Below are 20,446 nucleotides of genomic sequence, written 5' to 3' on the forward strand. Positions count from 1 at the left end.
ACTTTCACACGACCGTGTTTCTACACAGGAAGCTCTATGTGCTGGCTTTCCACTAGATATGTGGAGCAGCAGGAGCGGGCGAACACAGGAAGCAGATCATTAATAAGACGCCATGTGCTTCGTCAATGGTGTCCTTTTCACTCGGCAGTAACAGACCGATGAGCTGATTTTGCTTTTCTTAATTGGGTGAATTGATTCTCATTGCTTTCACTCTGCAGCAAACGGATCCCTGCACTCAGCTCCTGTCACAGCAAACACAAAGACGGCAAAGACCTGGACGATCAGCTGGGCAAAACGTGTGGTTTACCTTTTTACAGGCCAGCTCGACATGTTCAGGCGTGGAGCAGCTGTCATAGCCTCTGAATTTATCCTTGGCCTCTTTGAGGAGGGCATCCAGACTCTCCTGTAGATACGCCCTGTAGCCTCTCTGTCCAGCTTCTTCACTCGCCAGCTCCTCCAGGCGCCGTGGGAGCAGCGCCTGCTCCACATAGGAGTTCCTGCAGTGGTTCATCTCCTCTGGGATCTGGTGGAAAGACAAGAACGGGAACATTTAATCTCACTGTAAATGCAAAAGAATCCTACTGTATGATCAAAACTGGGCTCTCATAAGGCTGTTGTTTAAGATTTAGGTGGGACCCAGTGAATCCTACTTTTATTCCCGTTTGTCAGTATCATCGTTATAATTCTCAATCCATTTGAAATCTAATTGTTCATGAAGAAGGCTCGTTTTAATTACAGGTAACTACAGGCCATTTTGCACAGGTCCTCTTCCTGTCATTAGTGTCCACAAGCACTTAGAAATCTGATTTACAAAAAAAATTAAGGAGTTAACTGAGTTATGTGACATCAACATCTCAGGAAGCCAGGAAGTGTTCCCACCCTCCAATAAAACCATGGACATTAATACTCCACAGGCTGTATAGCTAATGATTACTGTAACATGTCAGAGCTGGACAGAGCAGGGAATGGAAATCACATTATAATTATGTAGCGCCTTGATCACTTCTTGTTTAAATATAAACAAGACATTTGTTTTGTAGAAACCTGGAATCAGATGCCAGATGCATTTTACGTAATCGTAACATGGACATTATGAATCGTTGAGTGTTATGTAACTATTGTCATTTACAGGACAAACACACACTACAGTGAGGTAGATGTGACCTTTATTATGTCAGCAACACACCTTCACTCACCTCAGCAGTAGCTTGGCCAGTAAATGTTTAATCGGCATACATTTGTTTGTTCATCACTCACCCGGAAGAGTTTCCTGCACTCCTGGATCATGTGTGCCAGGCCATGAGTGGCAGCCAGGTTCTCGTTCAGGTCCCTCTGGTCCGGTTTCCCCAGAGTCGGCTTCCTGTTCATCACCCTTTGACCAGGGAAAAGGACGAGAAGAGGAAGCAGTAGATAAGTTATCTGTGTTCATAATGTAGAACGCAGGGGAAGGATCATGAGCGGAAGGCGGATGGCAGAGGTTTGCTGTCTACAGCAGATGAACTCTGCTGCACCAAAATAAGTCTATTAGTTCCCTGGAGAAGGGTTTATGTAACCTTTCCACTTCCTCTATCTCTCCTGTTTCCCTCCTCTCCCAAGTTTAACTCTCTTCCTTTAAGTCTCTTTTGTTTTTCAAAAGAGACCTTTTCCTGTTTTCCCAATCTACAGCACATTGTATTTTATAATAACCCACCTGTGCCAGTGCTAAAACTGAAAGCAGCACCTCCCCGCTGACTGAATACGACGGCACACCCACCTCGGCGACGAGCTCTCCTTGCGGCGCAGCGTGTTGAGGTGGAAGAGCGACGGGGCCAGGCAGACGGCCAGGTTGGTGGGGGTCATCTGGTTCTCGGCCACGCTGGCCGTCACGTCGCTCAGCAGGCACAGCAGCGTGCGCAGGGCCTCGCGGTTCTCGTCGGGCAGCAGCAGCACGGCGGCGCGCGCCGCCTGCAGACGCAGCTCTTTGGGCATGTCTGCAGGGGGATAACAGCGCGTTACGGAGGCTGTTATGCGTGTGCTGCAGCCGTCACGCTTCATGCACAGGCTTCTGCTTCACCCCACAGAGCACACGGTTCCGACTTCTTAATACCATTGATCAGTTCATGTCAACAGGGAGCAGCAGACAGATGACTTGATAGTGAAGCGGGGGATCTACAGGGTACATACATGACCTCATTCCACAAGTATTTCCTGTGCTCCTCTTGTTTGTTTTCCTTTTACGGTTTCACAACTTCTTTCAACACGGCAGGCATCTACAGCCCTAAATCAACAGACCCGTGTGCGCTGCTGCACCCTCTTTGCGATGTGGGGTAAAAGCGCGTGTGACCGACTTTGTTTATGTGTTCTTACACTGATATATCTGGAGAAAGGTCTCGGACAGCTTGCTGGTGAGCAGGGGCTCTGGCAAGTCTCTGAAGTACTGCTTCAGCATGTCGGCAACATCGTATGCCGACTGGCCCTCGTAGCTGACGCCTCCCCCGTCGGCGCCTCTCGCCTCGTTCATCTGGCGAAGAGCTTGAATTCGGGATTTAACACCAGATTTCCTGAAAAGGCCCACCTGTAAGTAGATGAGGACCCAGTAAGTAAAATGAGTGCACACACAGGTCCTTGTTTATTTGCTTATTATACAATATTTAGCCTTTAACGCGCATCAGACATGATGACTGTGTCTTGTAAAGCTACAGATTGCTGTGGCTGTTACGCAATATTCTTCGACGTATCCCTAAACCTAGATTACGGTTAATATGGTTACATCACAACAGATCTTGTTGACTGTATTTACAAAAACCTCCCATGACACCCGGCCGACATTCCTGGGAGTGTTTTGTGCACAAAACAGCAATGTTGGGGAGAAAAGGAGGAAAAACGCCATCGACTTCTTAAGTCTGAATATTTTCCACCAGCTTTCACCACTTTAAAACAGAGGTGCCTTGTCCTGTGTTGACCAACGAAAACAGCTACTTTCCACCTATCCTTACTTTCCGTCCTGTTTTAATGTATATTGACATATGTTGTACTGTATACGTCACCTGGTCCAAGCACTGGTTGTGCAAGTAGCGCATGGCCTGCTGGATTCCCTGAGGGAGGGGCTGGCCTGTCCGCTGGACGATGACTTGCAGTGGCACACCGAACACATTCCTGTCTTTGTAGTCGCGCACCTTAATCCGCTTCATAAACTTTGGCACCGCCCTGAATTAGAAAAATCGACACAAACCAAAGGTGTCATATTATTATTATATTTGGTGCATGGCACTGGCATCGATCTTTAAATAGAGCACATTGTTAGCAATTGAGCCGTAAAAGGGATTTACTACAAATTAGCCTTAGTGACCAAGTAGAAAACCAATCAGGTACATCAACCTGTCTTCAGGTGGAAATAGGAGGATAAAGAGGGTGGGGAAAGAGGGAAATGGAAAATACAGGGGCTCCTGCTTTATTCTATACATGCCAACTCATAAAGCAATGTGTGTGTGTGTGTGTGTGTGTGTGTGTGTGTGTGTGTGTGTGTGTGTGTGTGTGTGTGTGTGTGTGTGTGTGTGTGTGTGTGTGTGTGTGTGTGTTTCAGGGCTTAAACATGCAGCCCAACAGTTTCACAAGAATGTGCCCACAGATTTACGGTTGTGTGTCCATGTGCATGGGTGTGAGTGTGTTTAGCAGAGATGCTATGCGTGTCTCAGAACAAGCTTGTCTTTGTAAGACGCGCTCACAAGACCCAGAGTGCTTCTCAAAATGACATTTTTGGGGGGGAAATGAAGAAGGAGCATGTTGTGTTGCTGGAACAGACTTCTGAATATGCGTGGGCCTCCGGCAGCCAACAAGCAGCGCCTGTCTTTTTGTGAGCCACAGCCGGTCATAAGACCGTCCTAATGCCTGCAACGTCTGTCCGCCGCGGGCCTCGGGTCCAAACAACCACAGAAACAGGAAAATACTGACTATGATTCGATTTATTCTTCACATCTGACCCCGTGGAGCTGAACCAAACAGGTAACCCTGGCCACTTGCTTGGGTCACAGCAGTTTTACTGTAAAGTGTTTAGTATTGCTTTTAGCCCAGCGTTTCCCCATTATGTGGATATTAGAAAGCAACGCTGCTACTGAAGGCTCGGTAAACGGCCTACGAAGTGATGTCAGAAGTGGCACGGAAGGCGACGGTGGAGGGATAATTGTGGAGTGCAGATTTTTCCAGCCTCCAGCTCTTGTAACACCATGCGTGTGAACTGCCATGATTGCCCCGTTGAGAAAAAGACGATGTACACCCCTTCCCAGCAATTACAGGCCTGGGAAAAGAATGTGAAACCCAATCTCCGCAGACAGCCGTCATCACACTATACAACAACCTGCACATGGAAGGGACTGAGGAGAATGGAGGGGTAGCTGGCTGCCTATATAGACAACAATTACCTGCAAGCTCAAAAAAGAAAAAACACCTTCGCTTCTCTGCACCCCCCCCCCCATTTAACACTCACCAGCTAAAGCCATGCTTGTTCGTAGGGGTGTGCCTCTCCAGCAGAGCCGTGAGCTGCAGCAGCGAGAGCTTCTGAAGTAGGTTCATCTGCAGCACAGACTGGCAGCTAATCTGGAGCTGGGCAGAGGCCAGGCTGGGCCGGTGGGAGTTCTGGAAGCTGGGCCAGCGAAGCTTCTGTGGCCTGGAGAACGGAGAAGGACGGAGAACATGATGTCAGCGTGAGAAGAACGGCTTTGTGAAAGAACTGCCGGGATCTGCGTCATGCTTTCTGTGTACATGTAAGCTTAGGAAATAACACACAGTCACACAGTGTTTGTAGTCGTCTGAGGCAAGTGATCAGTTCAGGGATTACAGGGATTTATGTACACATCAATCAAGAGATTGTCCATAAGACTGAAAACCTGCACAGAACCCCCCACCCCCCCCCATCGGTGTAATTCTGCCTGGATTCCTGAAGAAACAGCAACAGGCTCCTTGGAGACCAAGCAGCATTCCAGAGTACGCAGCATTACATAAGGAGAGGAGTCTCAGCGTGTCCCCCGAGTTAATCTCTGCTGTCACTTGCTATTCAACCTTTTTTTGTTCATCTTTATGTCTGTATTCGTCTTTCTATTGTGCCATCGTTTGACTGTTTATCTTAACTCTGCTGGCTTATCTTTACCTATAAATGACAGACATTTTCTCTCCACTGACCTGCTGGTCCGGGTCAGAGATGCTCCGACGCCAGAATCTCTTCTCTCTCTCATGCCCTCCTCGCCCTCGCCCAGCGGGTTTCCCGTGCTGTCTTGGTCACTTCCGTTTTCCGCCTCCTCCAGCCGATTCTGCAGAGGAGACGACGGACACGGGGAGGCCGAGTCCAACGCCGAATCCGAGTCCCCCTCTTCCTCTTCCTCCTCCTCTTCCTCGCCAGCCACAGCCTCAGACCAGGCGTTGACAAACCGCTGCAGGCCGCTAACGCGCTGCAGCACCTCCTCCAGTTTGTGCTCGTCCCCTTCCTCCTCTTCACCTTCCTCCCCCCGCTCGGTGTAGGGGACGTTGTCGTAAAAACTGAGGCGGCTGTCGACAGATCCCGAGGAGCTGCGATGCTGCCGTCTACTTTGGTGTCCTCTGAGGGTCACCGAGTTCCCATTTTCGTTTCCATTACTGCGTGAAGTGCTGTCTCGCAGCGCTTTGGGAAAGGTCCCCGGCTTGTGCCCTTCCGGCAAGTAGAAGATGATCATGCTTTCGTCTTCCTCCTCCTCCTCCTCTTCCTCCACTTGCCTGCAACTGTCTCGAGCGCTGCAGTTGTTCCTGCGGTTCTGCTCATCGACCGTCATCCCATTAGCAGCGTGGCAGGGGATGGGTGGGGCAGACTTAGGTGGAGGTGTCGGCTGGCGATCTGAAGCTTGCTGCTGAATGCTGAAAAGATCAAACCCCTCCAAATACATGCCTCCCCTCTTACTAGAGGCTGCTGCTGTGCTGTGGCTGCGGGCGCGAGTCACGGGGCTCGGGGTGCTCACCGCGCTCCCACTGCTAGCTTCCGAGTGGCTGCTCCCAGTGCTCCCAGTGCTGCCGTTGCTGGTCTGAGTAGAGTAAGATACGGAGCGATTGCGGTTGAGCGTCATGGTTTGCGTGGGACTGCGGTGGTGATTGAGGTTATGGTTAAGGTTCATACTTGAGATGTCTACACAGTTGAGCCTTTTTAACTTGTCATCGTCTAGACCCTCTTTAATGACAGGGCCACTGATTTCTATCTTCCCTCCGCTGGTGCTCCCCTTCTTCTTTTTCTTGGAGGAGGAGCCACTGCGCACTCGAAGACTCTCCATCCTCTTCAAGAAACTTTTAGCTCGTGAGCGTGTGCTCTTGCCACTGCCGCCCCCTCTGTCCAGGCTTCCACCGAGCCCCGCCATCGCTGTTTTCACATCAAACGTGAACTGTCCAAGTGTCTCGAGGGGCGATGGAGGCAACCCATCGGACAAGGAGTCTTCATTGGCGCATCCTGACCCACCTGTGCCCGAGGACGAGCACATGCTCGCAACAGAGCTGGCACGAGTGGCACCTGCAGGTGCAGCCTCGTTGGCCAGGGCAGCGCCACGGATCTTCTCCTCTCCTCTTCCTCCGCTCCCACTGCTGTGGATGGAGCCCACTTCAGGCTGCTCGCTGAGGTCGGTCAACACGCTCTCTGAACTATTACCCTCACGTAGGACACGCTTGCCCTTCTGGGACACATGATCAACTGGTAACAGTGACTGTGCAGCATCCATTGGCAGTGAGGAGAAAACCTCCAGCTCCTCCATACGAGACCAACGCTTGCTGTCTCTCTGGAAGGTCCAGCGGCCACTGATGGCACACGGTTCATCCTCGTCAGAGTCCTCACTCTGGAAAAAGAAAAGAAGGAAAACACAGTGAGCTGAAGTAAAAGAATTTTAGACTTTTGATTTATGATTGGAAAAAAAACCTACATCAAATTATAAGACATAAAATGGCCACTAACATGATTACAAAACCCCTGGAGGGGAATCAGGAAATTCCTTTAAGCCCCCCCTTAGCTCATTGTGCAGCCGGCCAGACTAGGGTGACGTCTGCCTACAGTATTTATTCCCTACTTATTCATTGCAACTGCTATTACTGCTTCCTTATCTATTACAGAGATAGTCATGCTGCCAGGAATGTGAAATAACTATTCACGCTATTTGTTGTGGATGGTTGTCAGTATTATAAAACATACAATGAAGCTATAGACTCACGAAATGCCACAAGACATTTGCAGCATGAAACTATTATCACAACAAGATAGAAATGCAAAAGCAGGGCAGACGGGGAGATGAGGATTTAACAGAGAGGGAATGTGAAGACGTGAGAAGATCAATGCATTCCTGAGCTGTCTACTTGGGGGGTTGTCATCCCACAAAAATGGCAAATAACCTCTTTGACTGCTCTATTCTGCTGACTTCTGAAATGAAAGGTGACACAGAAAGGGTCATTCTAATGAATACCACCACACAGAGAACAAGGATGTCCCTATGTAGCATTTCAGGCCTATAGGGAACTGCGGTTCACTTGTTTAAAATGAAACCATTATTGTCACAAAGTGGCATTATAAGTCAGTCGATGTTTTCTAAAGCTGGATTATTCACACAGTTAAGCGGTTGCTTCCTTGACAGAGATGAATAAAAGGAAACTAACCTATACAATCAAACACAGTATTGCCTACTCAGCATGATTACAGACAGCAGATAGTTGGTCTCAAAATGCAGCACCAATTCATTTCTTGTGAGCCAGAAATAGGAGGAAGTTCTCGGGAAAGAAGAGGAGCTTCTTTTGAGTAGGGGGAGTTCCTGGTAAATGCAACCCCTTCATTTAGACATTAAAGCTATCCTCCTTGCCCTAAGGGTCCTCACACACCACTTGATTTAGAAATAAACCCAACAGGTTCCTTCTCATTAAACTACATGAGAAAAAACACAAATTTGCCCCGTGGCCAGGAGTGAACTGGTGGTGGAGGTGAGGGAATGAATTTGTGGTCGGGGAGCTCGCAAAGGGGCTTTTCAGGAAGGAGTTCATGTGGGTGCATATGCACTTACTCGTTTTCTTTGTGGTGAGATCTCCAGTCTCATTAGAGCACACTTGTTGAGGGTGTTCAGTCTCCTGCAAGCACAAACACATTACATTTTATATATGTATGGATATATATTCTGCCGTTCTATAAATACGTGTGGATGGATGGACGAAAGGATGAAAACATCATGAGGTGGAGAGAAGGAAGAATGAGGTTTTTTGGGGCACTTGGGCTGGCTAATGAGCTGCTGAAGGATAATTCCCACATGAGCAGAGAAAGAGAGGCAGACAGAAAAGTGGAGGGTCTGCTGGAGTGGCGACAAAAACTTGGGGAGGGGGCCGAAAGCTTATCCCCCCAGCCACCTGGTGAAGGGGAGCAAGGGTGGTGGTGGGGTCCACCCTCTGGAGGGCTCTTAGATCATGTAACAATGGGTAGATGAAGGGATGGGAGCTGGGGGATAGCTGGGGATGGGGGGCTGAAAGGCTGCCAGGAGGAGACGCTGAGATGATAGCTTCCAGATGCATGGAAGGACACCTGCTGTCTTTTATTAGAGAGTTTGAATTTGATGAAGGAGTCAACTCCATCAAAAAGCCATTAACCTCCCCCTCATATGCTAATTAAAAAGGATAGAGGCACCAACTATAGAGCAAACCCTGTTTGGACACAATGCACTGACTGTTTAACCTGTGTTACATGTAAATGCACAAAGCATTTATTCCACACTAGTGGATAGTAAATGACACAGGACGCCCTGCAACTCATCACACATGGAGTAAAAACTTGATGTGAAGAGCATTGCGTGACTGCAGCATCTAACAGTGAAAGGCAGAGGGGAATTATGCCGCGACTTTAATGGCTGTGGTAAAAGCACTATGAGCTTCAGAGGGAGAACAAACTGTGGATACAGAGAACTGAAAAGAACGAGGGAAAGGTAGAGCACATAGCTCAAGGTGCTTATCGCCTCATTCTTTCATCTCATCTGCAGCTTTCCATAGCATGTCTCCTTTTGAAGTCGTGCCCTCGTGGTTTCACTTGAGGGAGAACAAGATATAGAATAGAAAAAAAAGAAGGGAAAGAAAAGGAATAACATCAAAAGATAAATAAGCACAAAGGGATCAGTATGACTTGTAATCTCACCTGCAGAGAGCCTCAATAGCATCCCGATGGAGGAAATCATGGTCTCTGGTGACTGAGGAGATGTCGATGGGGAACTGGGCATCTGAGGAGAGTTGATTCAGATTAGCGTGGGTATGTCTGCCGCCAAATGGATCGGCATGTTCAGATGAAGTTAAAGATACAGCCCCTAGCCTCCAGAAAACACCCACCCACTCAAGCACCCACTGTAGCCTCCCTTCCCACCTTCGCTCCCCCCACACAGCCTTGATGAAAAGCTAAAAGAGGAAGTAGCGTCTTAGCCGACCAAACAAACACAGCTGCAGCTTTCAGACCCAGCAGGCAGGGGGATGTGGTGCACAGAGGGAGAGAACAGGGGATTGACTGAGGAATGACAATAGGTACTCCATGGCCACTCAGAGGCCCCACTTCCTTTTCTGCTTGTTGTTCTTTTTATCTCATTAACGGAATGACTTCTTCACATGTTAAAGTAAAACTTTAAATTTATTGACGTATTTGTCTAGCTTATCGGTCTATGGATGGATAAAATACCTGAAAATGCTTCTCTGGAATGTGGTGACCCAACCCAAAATGGGAATCTTGTATCTAAACCCTTGGGGATGATCCCATTCAGCTGCGGCCAGCACCTTCAGCTCACAGTACTGAAAACAGGCCTATCAGTATGCTTATCTTTAGTGGGGCAATAGTCTTGACAGCGCAGACAATTGAGATTGTCCCTTGGATACAACGGCAGGAAAAATGCCTCACGCATCACCAGAAATTCCTGCTCGTGTGGCAACGGCCATCGCTTGCTGAGGCCTATTGTGGTTTGCACGTTTGTCTTGATGCTGATGTGTACACAAAAACAGTGTCATCACATGCGCAGGGACACAATGAGGTTTCCGTTCAGAAAGGAAACATTATATGTTTAAGAGACAACAAGCAATGACCTGTTTGACAAGGATAGATTAGTTCCGCCTTCATCTTCCTGCCGTTATGTAACAGCAACTTGAATGGCCACGGTATGATTTACTATAGTTTGAGTGGTTCCACACAGTGTAGGGAATGTTGAGCACATGAGGGTGGAAATGTATTTAACCAAAAAAAGCGAGGTACAGAGCAGACAGACAAAGAATTCTTCTAAATGTGAGGACACATATGAGAGACTTATAATGAGTGTCCTTACCTTCGTAGAGTTGGGCGTACTGTGGAAACCCTGCTGCTCTGAGCCAGGTGCAGGCCTCTTTGGCTTCGATCTCTACAGAGGACATGGAGAAGAACAGTGGCGAAAGGGATGATTATCATAAACAATCATGTGACAAATCAATCCCAATGAGAAGCACATTTCAACAAGACATCAATGTGAACTGCTTGAACTTATTTCAATATAATAAGTGTTGCTAATGCAGTGCATCTGACATCTTATGATGCCAATATAGAAGATTTAATTTATTTTACCATGACCCATCGTAACAAACTCTCCATCATGGAGATTGTCCTGCGACTGAATGATGAGTTCCACTGTATGCTAGACAGGGGACAGGGACATGTCCCAGTTATGTGTGAAAGCCCTTTAGATGGCATATGCCAAATGGCTGCCCATCCCAGCATCCTCAGTTGCGCCACCACCCCCACAATCAGCAGTTTAAAAGAGACAAAAACGTGTCCTCGGGGCTCAAAGAGCTGACTTTACAATGTCCTCTTTAGCGCACTGATAGCAAGTACAAATGTAGCACAACCTTGAGAAAACCTTGTCAACAAAACCTGTGGCACAAAGGCAGGAAAAGACTGACAAAGTCAAGTGACATCTAACGTAATACTTATGTGTGAAGTCAAAAATTCACAGACAACTAAAACCCAAACCTGTTGCAGCTCTACAAGAGGTTTTCTTAGTACTGGTGTTAAACTACAGGCAATAAAATGCAGTGGAGTTCATTTTATCAACAGCATTTGACTAACGACGCCAGCAGCAGGTCTACTTCACTTCAAGGCTAAATTACACCACGACCTTTTATCTCAAGTTCAAGCATATAAGTATAGAAAGAAAAACAGACATTTTCTCTAAAAATATGTAATAAAGATATTAAAGTACCTTCAAGCACTACAAAGGACAAGGACCAGAGAAAGTTAAATTTAACGCACAGACAAAGACAGGTCTACTGTTGTAAAGGCTCTAGGCTCAACCATGTACATTTACATACCAAAAACAAGCCTAGACGGCAGACAATCCCACTAACAACAAGGTGTGACACGGCCAAGACAGGGTCTCCCCTCTGCCACAGCAGACGACAGCAAACACAGACACCAGCATGCACCCGCGTGTCAAACAGCACATTAACAAGAATGTTTTAACAACTTTTGATTCAAGATGACCTCTGGTTTCCCCTGACTACATTCTGAAAACTGCTTGTGGACAGACATGTTTGTATGTATGCGTGTGAGGTGATGATAGGTTTTCTTGAGTGAGCGACCCCATAAGAATTGTAGAATCCACCATGAAAAATGAAGCTGCGTTTTTGGAGGGAAGTGCAGGGCTAGAGGTTGCTTGTATATCTCTCTGTGTGCGAACCGTGTGTTTGCAAAGACCAACCTCATGTTTAAAGACAAACCACTCAAAAGACAGTAAAGCCATTGAAATGCAAATTAGACACATGGTTAGCTTTTCACCAACCCCCCCAAAAAAGCTAGGGTATCCAATAAGTGCTTTGGAGGGAAGCTATCCAGTGACACACCCCATTGAGCTAGAATGTGTGTCAAATCTACTTTAGAGTGACATAATATGGACTTAGTCTGCCTGGGAACCAACAGTATTGTGCAGGTGGATCAAACTGAATAATATTTGTCACTGCACTGCTTTTTGTCTCTATTCATTCAAGGCGGAGAAAGAATATTTTTCTCTTTTGTTTGGCTGCAGGAAGTGGACGGGGCATGGGGCATCCAGCACAAACAACCAAACAATGGAGCCACACACACATGTGGACTGCTGGGTGCATCTGGAATCTCAAAAACAAGTTGTTTTGAAGATGCCATGGAAGAACATATCAGGCAAACATATCATCCTTCAATACAATACAGCCAATACAGTTCAATTTGTCTTTGTAAAGATAACTTAAGATTTGAGAGTGTGTTCATTTTTTTCCTTCCCACTGTCCGCCCTAATTCCTAAGCCGCCAGGGAACTACCTCACTTCCTCTTCCTGCTTCCCTCACAGGAAGAGAGCAGAGCGGCGCTGCTGTGGACGCCAACCACCCGGCTAAAGGGCCCTACCTTCGTTTGTTCCTGGCCAGATAATAGGCAGAGCTGCAGCCAAGACAAACACAGGCTCCGGTGATTGTGTGCACTTACCAAACGTCCTCGTGGCTGATGACCGCTAATATGACACCAAGAAAGGTATAGAAGAGTTACCCTCAAGTTGAAAAGTGTTGGCCACCTAGATGACAGCTTTTGGACGACATGTCCAATTGTAAACAGCGCAACAGAAAGCAAATATGCAAGCAGTCGGGCCAACGCAGCGCTAAAAAATACAAGCTAGCGCGGTAATTATGCAGTACGCGGCACACGCTTCTCCACATGCCTATTGTCTTTTCTGAGGCAGCACATTCTGGCCACATCCTTCATGTTTGCTTTAGCAACAGCTGTTCAAGAAGAATTCAATGCCGTTAAAGTGTAGCTTATCACAATCAGATATACTTACACAGCAGTTCACCAGACCCTTGTCATTCTGACCCCAGTAACTGTCTGCCTGGTTAGCTGACAAACAAAGATTGTGGTAAGCAGTCGAAACCAACAGACTCGACACGACCAGAACATCCGGTCCTGCTACAAAGTTGGTCTGAAAGACGGATAAGTGGCCTCGAAGGGAACAGCTGGACAGCATAACTGGTATCTTCTCTAACAGACAAGGTTTAATTAAAGTCTTGCCTCGTCAAAGAAATATATAAAAGAAAGAAATCCCTTCAGCTGGATTTCATACACACGCATTTGATCACGCAACAGACACGTCATCTTCCCCAGTCTCTGGGAAAGAGAAATGTAAAACAACTATCTAAAGGCAACAAACCCTAAGCCAAACCAGTGTTAATACAGATTTTATAGATAGTTTATTGTCAAAGCTGAGCTGGTCACTGGGCAGTCAAAGTTAAGCCTTGCCAACTGCATCGCTGTGTTGAATTCTAAAATTATCCATCATGGTTTTTCTTTGTTTTCCTTTTCCCTGTGCTCACCCACTTCTCTTCCACTCTTTTTGCTCTTTTCAACTGTGCTCACCACTTCTCTCCTTTCCTGTGGCAGGAAATTCTCACAATTGCTGGCCAAGGTCCCCCTCCTGCTCAGGAGGCAGTAAAGGTCTGGTTTGGCCAAGACTGAATGCTCAGCTCCATTGGGAGTTAGTCTGCAGCTAGAAAACAAAGAAGGCAGCTCCCCACTTCAAAGTCTCAGCTACATAATGTACATGGCAAACTGGATGTCAAGTGGCTGAATTTTGGGGTCTAGACATTTCAAGTAGAAAGATGAAGAGGTACTTTAAGAATAACAGAAGTTCTGAAGTATTGTGGCTTATCCCAAATGAGTTGATAGCTCCAATTGTACAACAACCCAAGCAGCCAAAAGGTTCTAATCAGCTACAAGTCTGAGCGGGTCGTTCTGAAGAACCCAAAAAGTGGGAAAACACAGCTAATGTTATAAGCCAGGCTGGTAGCAACAACCCAGAAAAACTAGCGTTTGTTCTTCATGTGTTGAGCACTGAGTACAGCTCTGTAACTGAATCATGATCTAGGAATGATGACAAAATCCTTATCAGCTTCAATATCAGCTAGAGAAAACATGGTTTTTAACATCACAGGTGCAAAATCCTTACGATACCCTACTGGAATGCAAAAATGACCAATAATATGTTTTCTTCGTCACGGGGATCATGTTTTTAGAGCCTACGTCTGAGACAGCTGGTGTTAACTGAGAAGGCCTGGCTGTAGGCTATGTGAGATGGTGCCAGGAGTGCCGCCATCTGGCTAGCCTCAAGCTATGCCCTGTTGAAACACACACTCTTATACCATAGCCCGTACCAGTTATCCACCGCCAGCAGGCACAGGCATCCACAGACATAGATGCATGCAGACTCACAGCTGGCCCAGATGGGTCGTCGCTGAGCTGACCCCAAAGGGCACAGAGCCCCACGCCGACAGATTTATGCTCACAAGGAGAACCCTAGCCGCGGATCAGGTGATCGGGCAGATTTAAAGTCTCCGAGAACCTTTCCACAGCCAGTTGACAGCCGACCTGCTGGGATAGCTGATGTGTTCATGAACAGATCTGAGAACAGCCTTGTACCTCCAGCACAGAGAAGGTTAAAGTCAAGATGAACACATGTGTCTCCTCAGCGGACACGCAGGAACTGCGCTCCAGATGGATGTAAATCTTCCAGATAAGCCCTCAGCTCACTTCCTGTTGCACTATAAGTGTAGATAAAAGCACATTTCCTCATCTGTTCTTCTCACAAAACCAACACATCTATAACCACACCTAGGTGTAAGAAATAGGAACATGCAGTGAAAGAGTGAGTAAAAGGCTTGCTATTTTAGGATAGGATATCTGACTATTCCAGTGTAACACAGCCTCTATGTTAGCAGTTACTTTAACCAATGTCCATTCACCTTGCGAACCTCCTGGCTTCGAGTGTCTTTCAGCACGTTCCTAATGGTTATATGGCTCAGCTGAAGCTCGCCATGCTCATATCAGCTTAAGGGGTTGAGGTAGATAAAAAAGCCATGTGTTGAAACAAACAGTAAAAACAGTTGAAACAAAGGGCCAAAGCTCTCAAATCAAGCAAAGTCTGCTGGTAACAGCCCCAAAACCTCCCCCCAGTCCCCATTAGCAAAAGGTCGGCAGCCAGGCAAAAGGCAAAGGCAGTTGAACCAACTGGAGGCACTGGGATGGCAGGGGTGTCAGGGACCGGTGCTTCTGATCACCATCACACAGAACCAACTTATTCATTACAACTGAGTAATTAAAGGTCTGATTGAGAAAATTTAAAATATACCTTTATAGGTAAATATCAAACCTGAATATACGGGAACGTCGGGATATTCAGGTTTGGAGCAGGAGCGGACACTTTTGAAGAGGTCCTGAGCTTTCTTATCTGACAGCCCGAAGCACTGCGCGAGAAGAAGCCGCACGTTCGCGTCTCAGGAAAAACTCCTAAGCGTTTTAAACACTAAAGCTAAAAGAACGTCGTGGGGACGGATCGTTATTCAAAGCACTGTGTTTGATTTAATTGAGGAATAGAAAAAGGTTTAAGTGCAAGGGCAAAATGATAAGTTTAACACAAAAACACAAAACGCTAATCGTCCAAACGCGTAATGTAATGTTTATAAATTACTTACGTGTTAATATCATTTTCAATGTCTCAGCATAAAACCAGGTTTCCTCCAGTCAGATCAGTCCAGCGTTAGGACGAAGCCCGCATGATAAATCCAGAGTAAACTCAAACTATAAAGTCCGATCCAAATGTGTTTTGGTCGTCGTGCAAGAGAGTAAATCCATGATTATACTTTGATTTCAGGTACACGACTCACGGAAAAACACAATCCTACAATTTTCAATTCCCCCAACAGCGAGTCCTTGAATGAAGCGGTCACCGACAGGAATGTGAATGGGAGTAGTGTGAATCAAGCTTTAGGAATGGGCGGCTGCGCCGTGGCTCCGCCCCCCGCGCGCTCGGCACCTGATAAGAAGCCAGAGCCCAACAGATCCAATCTGGCAACTCCAGCCCATTACACGTCTGCAGCGATTACCACCGGCCGCAGATCATTACACTAAAGATGTAGCTTTTACTCCACACCCGATAACATTTCTAGATGTAATTTATCCAAAATACAAATTCGCTTGTATAAATTTTGCTGGCATGAAAATCGAAAGTGATTAATTCGCTCCTCAGGGACCCCCTCTCCTCATTCCTCGTCTCCCCTGTGCGCCCCCTCTAACAGATTGTAATCGCCTCGGAGGCTGGTGCCCAGTTTGCATATCATTAAGAAACAGTGGAGACGACTGCGAGCGTTTTTTGTGAAGTCCGTCTGAAAAGCGCAAGTGTCGTGGTGAAAGAAGCGCAGTTGGAGACGCGGTGGGTGCTCCGGCCCCTACTCGTGGCGCCTCTGACGCTCGGGATGACGCTGCGGAGCGCCGGGGCTCAGTCTAAGCACATGTACATGTAAACACTGCCGCAGCGCTAAACCTTAGAGTAAACAAGGGCATTATAATTACTACAACTGGCAATCAGTGCAGTAATGGGGCAATATAGGAAGTGATTTCTAAATATCTCGAGGGTATAAAAATATGAATAGGTTATTTTCTGCCTACATGCTGGTTTTTAATATAATTAACTTTCATGCCTCTAGGAAATATTTTAATGCCAGTTAATGTGTGTGTATAATGAGGAGGTACGGCTGTCGCTCATTACTCATATTCATACCTGGTCTATTGCTAAAGGGCTTGGTGAGTTTTTCCTGTATTCTGCACTTTTCCTCAATCCAGCGGGCTCGATTCACACTTTCCAAGAACTACCACCGCGTCAACGTCTGGCGTTAGCCTTCAGTTTGGCATCTGCTTTATTGCCATGGTAACGCACAGGCCGTGAGGTGGTGCAGAAAGGGAAAGCCAGATGAGGAAAAAACAAGTAATCCAAAGCTTGGACTGGCAGATAGCGAAGGAAAGGATGAGGCAGAAAATCCTGGCTAACTCTGCCGCCTGATGTTGGCTGCTACGCCCGTCCCAGCTGACGGAGGAGTCACAAGTGATTCACCCTTAGATCCTTCGAGCTAACCTGAGCAAAATCACGAGTTAGCACAGTGCAGGCATTCAGGAGAAGGGCCTGGAGCTTGTATCACGCTGATACTTCATGACCAAACATATAAGCCATTTTTTTATATGAAAGTGTTTGAACAGTTTTTAGAACACTACACAGTAATACTGTTGGGGTGCCACAGGCTACAAACCTTGTTTCCCTGTATGTTTCCCTCTATGTCAGTAATTGGTGTTTACGGTAGGCTTTATGCAGCACCACCCAAACAAAATCCCAAGTAAGTCTATTTGGATTTCTGTTATTGGAGTTATATAACAATTTGTTCGCCATTGGCCATTTTGTGTTTTAAAGAACCTTTGTTATTATTCATGGGCTTTGCTGGGGGTCTGTGGGAACCCAAACACAAGAAATGTCCACAAAACACAAGGATCAACGCAGGCAGACTTTCAAAATAGCAAATTCAATCCAGCTGTAAAGTTTTCAAACATTTTTGATTTAGGTTAGGGAGATAGTCTTTTATGCTAATAACATGATTCAACACAACCTGTTGAATGTTTGTAGGTCCAGTGCTACAACACCTCTATGGGTTTACACCCACCAAAAAAAGGATTATATCAACTAATAAATAAAGGACATAGACAAAAAAAAAAGTCAACGCCAGTGGAAAACATCATTTCACAAGGAAAGCCTCTTGTGATTTTGCTCCTAAATCTGTAACCTGGAGGCAGAGGGAAAAATAATGAGGCACTGTTAGTGTGTAAAGTGTGTATGAGAGTGAGGGAGAGGAGAGAGAGAGAGAACGCAGAGAGGAAGGAGAGATGAAGCGAGATTACCAAACAAGGCCTAATCTCCGAGCCACAACAAAACTCGACCACCCAGAGGCTGCATCCAAAAAGCCAACCCTGAGCTACACCCTCAGCCGAAACGGGTCAACAACCCCGCTCAGAGACCAGGGGCTTCATGCCGCCGACTTGTTTTGTGATGGCAAATACGCAATAATACCAGCGCATGTTGATGAATGTGTGTGGTAAAGTATAAGAGATCAGACAAGCAGACTGCTGCTGCTGCCAGTGGCTCAGGGGCAAATGAGTGTGTCTCTTTGGAGTGTCTGCAATTTTCATTCATCAAACGCTTGTTAGAGTCAGACGCTTGTTTGGCTTATGATTCAGATTCAGATTAAATACACACAAGGATAAATAGGGCTTTGGACAAAAGAGAGGAAACGGAGAGATGGAGGAGTGTTACAACAGACACACACAAGAGATTAGAGATGCTGCAAAACGTGACTTTTCCTCGAACAGATATAAAAAGGGGGCCTTTTGCCTGGAACGGTGGGAAATTTTGCGGGATTATCTCATGCTTCATGAAGGTTTTCCTCATGTCTGTAGAAGCTCTAAATGATCAGTATTCTGAAGACAAACCACAAGAACTGCCTTATTTGCTCTGTCAAAGCACTGCTGCAATGTCGTCGGGTGAAGTTCCTTTTGTAGGCTATAAACTTTACAGCGTCACCTCTGACCCTGACACACAGAAGGAGGGGCTTGGAAGAGGAAGAGAGAAAGTGAGAATAAAAAAGGCTTAACAGTGAATAAGAGACACAAAAAAGACTGAAAAAATAAAGATATTCTCCCACCATAGGAAGCGTTCAGGGCTTGTGTTCCCTTCTTCCTCCAGCGCACATGCAAACACCCAAGGCCACATCAACAGAGGCTCACAGAAGAGATAACCAAACGATAGGCCTCCAGGTCATAGCTGCCATCCTGGGTTACAGATGAACCTATTAGGTGGGTGTAGAGGATCCATCCTGCACCAGTATGTGCTTGTGTCTAGATCCAGTTTTAGGTAATGGCTTTAACTCCTGTGCATGAGAGGCAGTCAGGGGTGACACAGAGGAGGTGGGGAATATTTTCATAACGGGAATCTCCAGAAATAACTCGTCCATGGTCTTCGGACTGGCCCAATAAGACACCGGCTACACAAAAAGAAAGGGAAAAGAGAACGAACACACACAATGGTAAGGAGGAAGTGTAGGGACAGAGGCTTGGAGCAGCTTACACACAAACACACAAACAGAGGAAGTGTGAAGCAGACAGCGGCCCAAATGCCTCGCCGACAACCTCTCCGGGCTTTGATGGACTGACCACGATCACAATGGAGACAGGAGGCTGACACACACATACACACACATACACTAGACAAACAATAGATCAGTGTTGTACTACCATGTATTTTTCAGTGAGTTTCAAAGAGATGATCCATTTATCACTGAAGGTTTACAGAGTAGATATTTTGGCAAGTATAAAAAGAAAAGCATTGCTTCTGCTCCTCTTCAACTAGATTAACTCTAGAATTGACCAATTTTGGATCTGACCCACTATGAAACTACAAAACACAAAGTCCTGCCTATGTGTTAATATATCTAATACCCAAGTGAAATTACCTATAAGATCCAGTGAATAAAATATAAATGTAAATAAAAAATGTAGACAGTTCTCTTTCATAATAGGCACTTACATGCCATCCCAGAACGGCTGGGCTAAGATTAATGACACATCGGGCACTGTCTGAAAACAGCAACAGCATTCATTGTGCAAACTCTAACAACAGAAGGACCTGGACCTGATCGTTAGTCCCACTCAGCCGACTGTAAATCTTGCACATTGAGCGCCACTGACAAGTTAAAGGTGTTAAATCACAGTTTCCCCCGTAAAGCACTATTATATACGACTTTTGCTATGCCTCAGCGTTCAGACAGGAGCAGAGCGGATTACAGGCCGACACTGATGTGTAAGTGCTGGTGCAGACAGCGACCAGTTTAACACTTCATACTCAGTGGACACAGTCAATGGCATGTTTTTCAAAAAGACTTGAGAGTATTTTATTCTTTCTTACTTTTATTTCACTAATCTTGTCTACTAATCTTTTTTTCTGCACAGGGCTGCATTTTTGTATTTTTTTAATGTGTTACATTTATTTTCAGTATCTTCTCTTAGAGTGACCAAAGTAGCTGTTTTTATTATTTTAGCTTACACAGAGGACATGGATCCTCAGCAGCAGTCTCTAATGTTGATCCTGATAAAGAAGCAGAAACACGTGCAGGCAGCGTAGAATTATTGCTCGTATTTCTCATGTTAGTCATGCCCAGGGTTTGCAGATTAGTTATGGTTTGCTTGAGGGATGAAAGAGGTGGAGCAGGAGAAGGGGCTCTACTACATCTTTTAGAAAAAAACATGTCTCAAGAAAGGCAAAACCCACAATTAAGGGACATGTATGCACAGAAACTATTAGTTATTCAGTGTTATTCTGAAGTTTATGTGTCAATTAAGTGAAAAGTACAACTCAAAAATGCTGTAAAAAACATAGTTATGAAGTTTGGTTGATTGTTGACATTGATCTCACTCCTGGGCCTGAAAAACGTTTAATGCTAGAGTGTGGTTGTTACTGGCCCAAAGTGAATAAACCAAGCTGGTCCTGATTCAGTTCTTATGCTGTACAAACAGCGTTTCAACACATAAACAGTCACTCTGTGTGCAACCACATTT

At 46.1% G+C, this 20,446-nt stretch overlaps 1 protein-coding gene across 5 annotated transcripts in view; it reads right to left on the minus strand.

Moving 5' to 3' along the window:
- Positions 1–20,446, minus strand: part of dlc1 (DLC1 Rho GTPase activating protein) — a 60,616-nt gene that overhangs the window by 2,459 nt on the left and 37,711 nt on the right. For 4 of the 5 annotated variants that reach the window (XM_029152636.3, XM_029152727.3, XM_029152898.3 and 1 more), the window contains 10 exons: positions 10,299–10,370; positions 9,137–9,218; positions 8,025–8,088; positions 5,155–6,818; positions 4,463–4,642; positions 3,027–3,186; positions 2,347–2,554; positions 1,754–1,970; positions 1,258–1,372; positions 308–523 (listed from right to left, as the gene is read on the minus strand). In XM_029152636.3, coding sequence (XP_029008469.1) covers positions 308–523; positions 1,258–1,372; positions 1,754–1,970; positions 2,347–2,554; positions 3,027–3,186; positions 4,463–4,642; positions 5,155–6,818; positions 8,025–8,088; positions 9,137–9,218; positions 10,299–10,370 — 2,978 coding nt within the window. Of the gene's footprint in view, positions 1–307; positions 524–1,257; positions 1,373–1,753; positions 1,971–2,346; positions 2,555–3,026; positions 3,187–4,462; positions 4,643–5,154; positions 6,819–8,024; positions 8,089–9,136; positions 9,219–10,298; positions 10,371–15,489; positions 15,772–20,446 lie in introns of those variants that run through there. The other variant, XM_029153077.3, reaches the window with a different exon arrangement.

The sequence above is a fragment of the Betta splendens genome, chromosome 1 (genome assembly GCF_900634795.4).
Source record: "Betta splendens chromosome 1, fBetSpl5.4, whole genome shotgun sequence".
NCBI classification, from domain to species: Eukaryota; Metazoa; Chordata; class Actinopteri; order Anabantiformes; family Osphronemidae; genus Betta; species Betta splendens.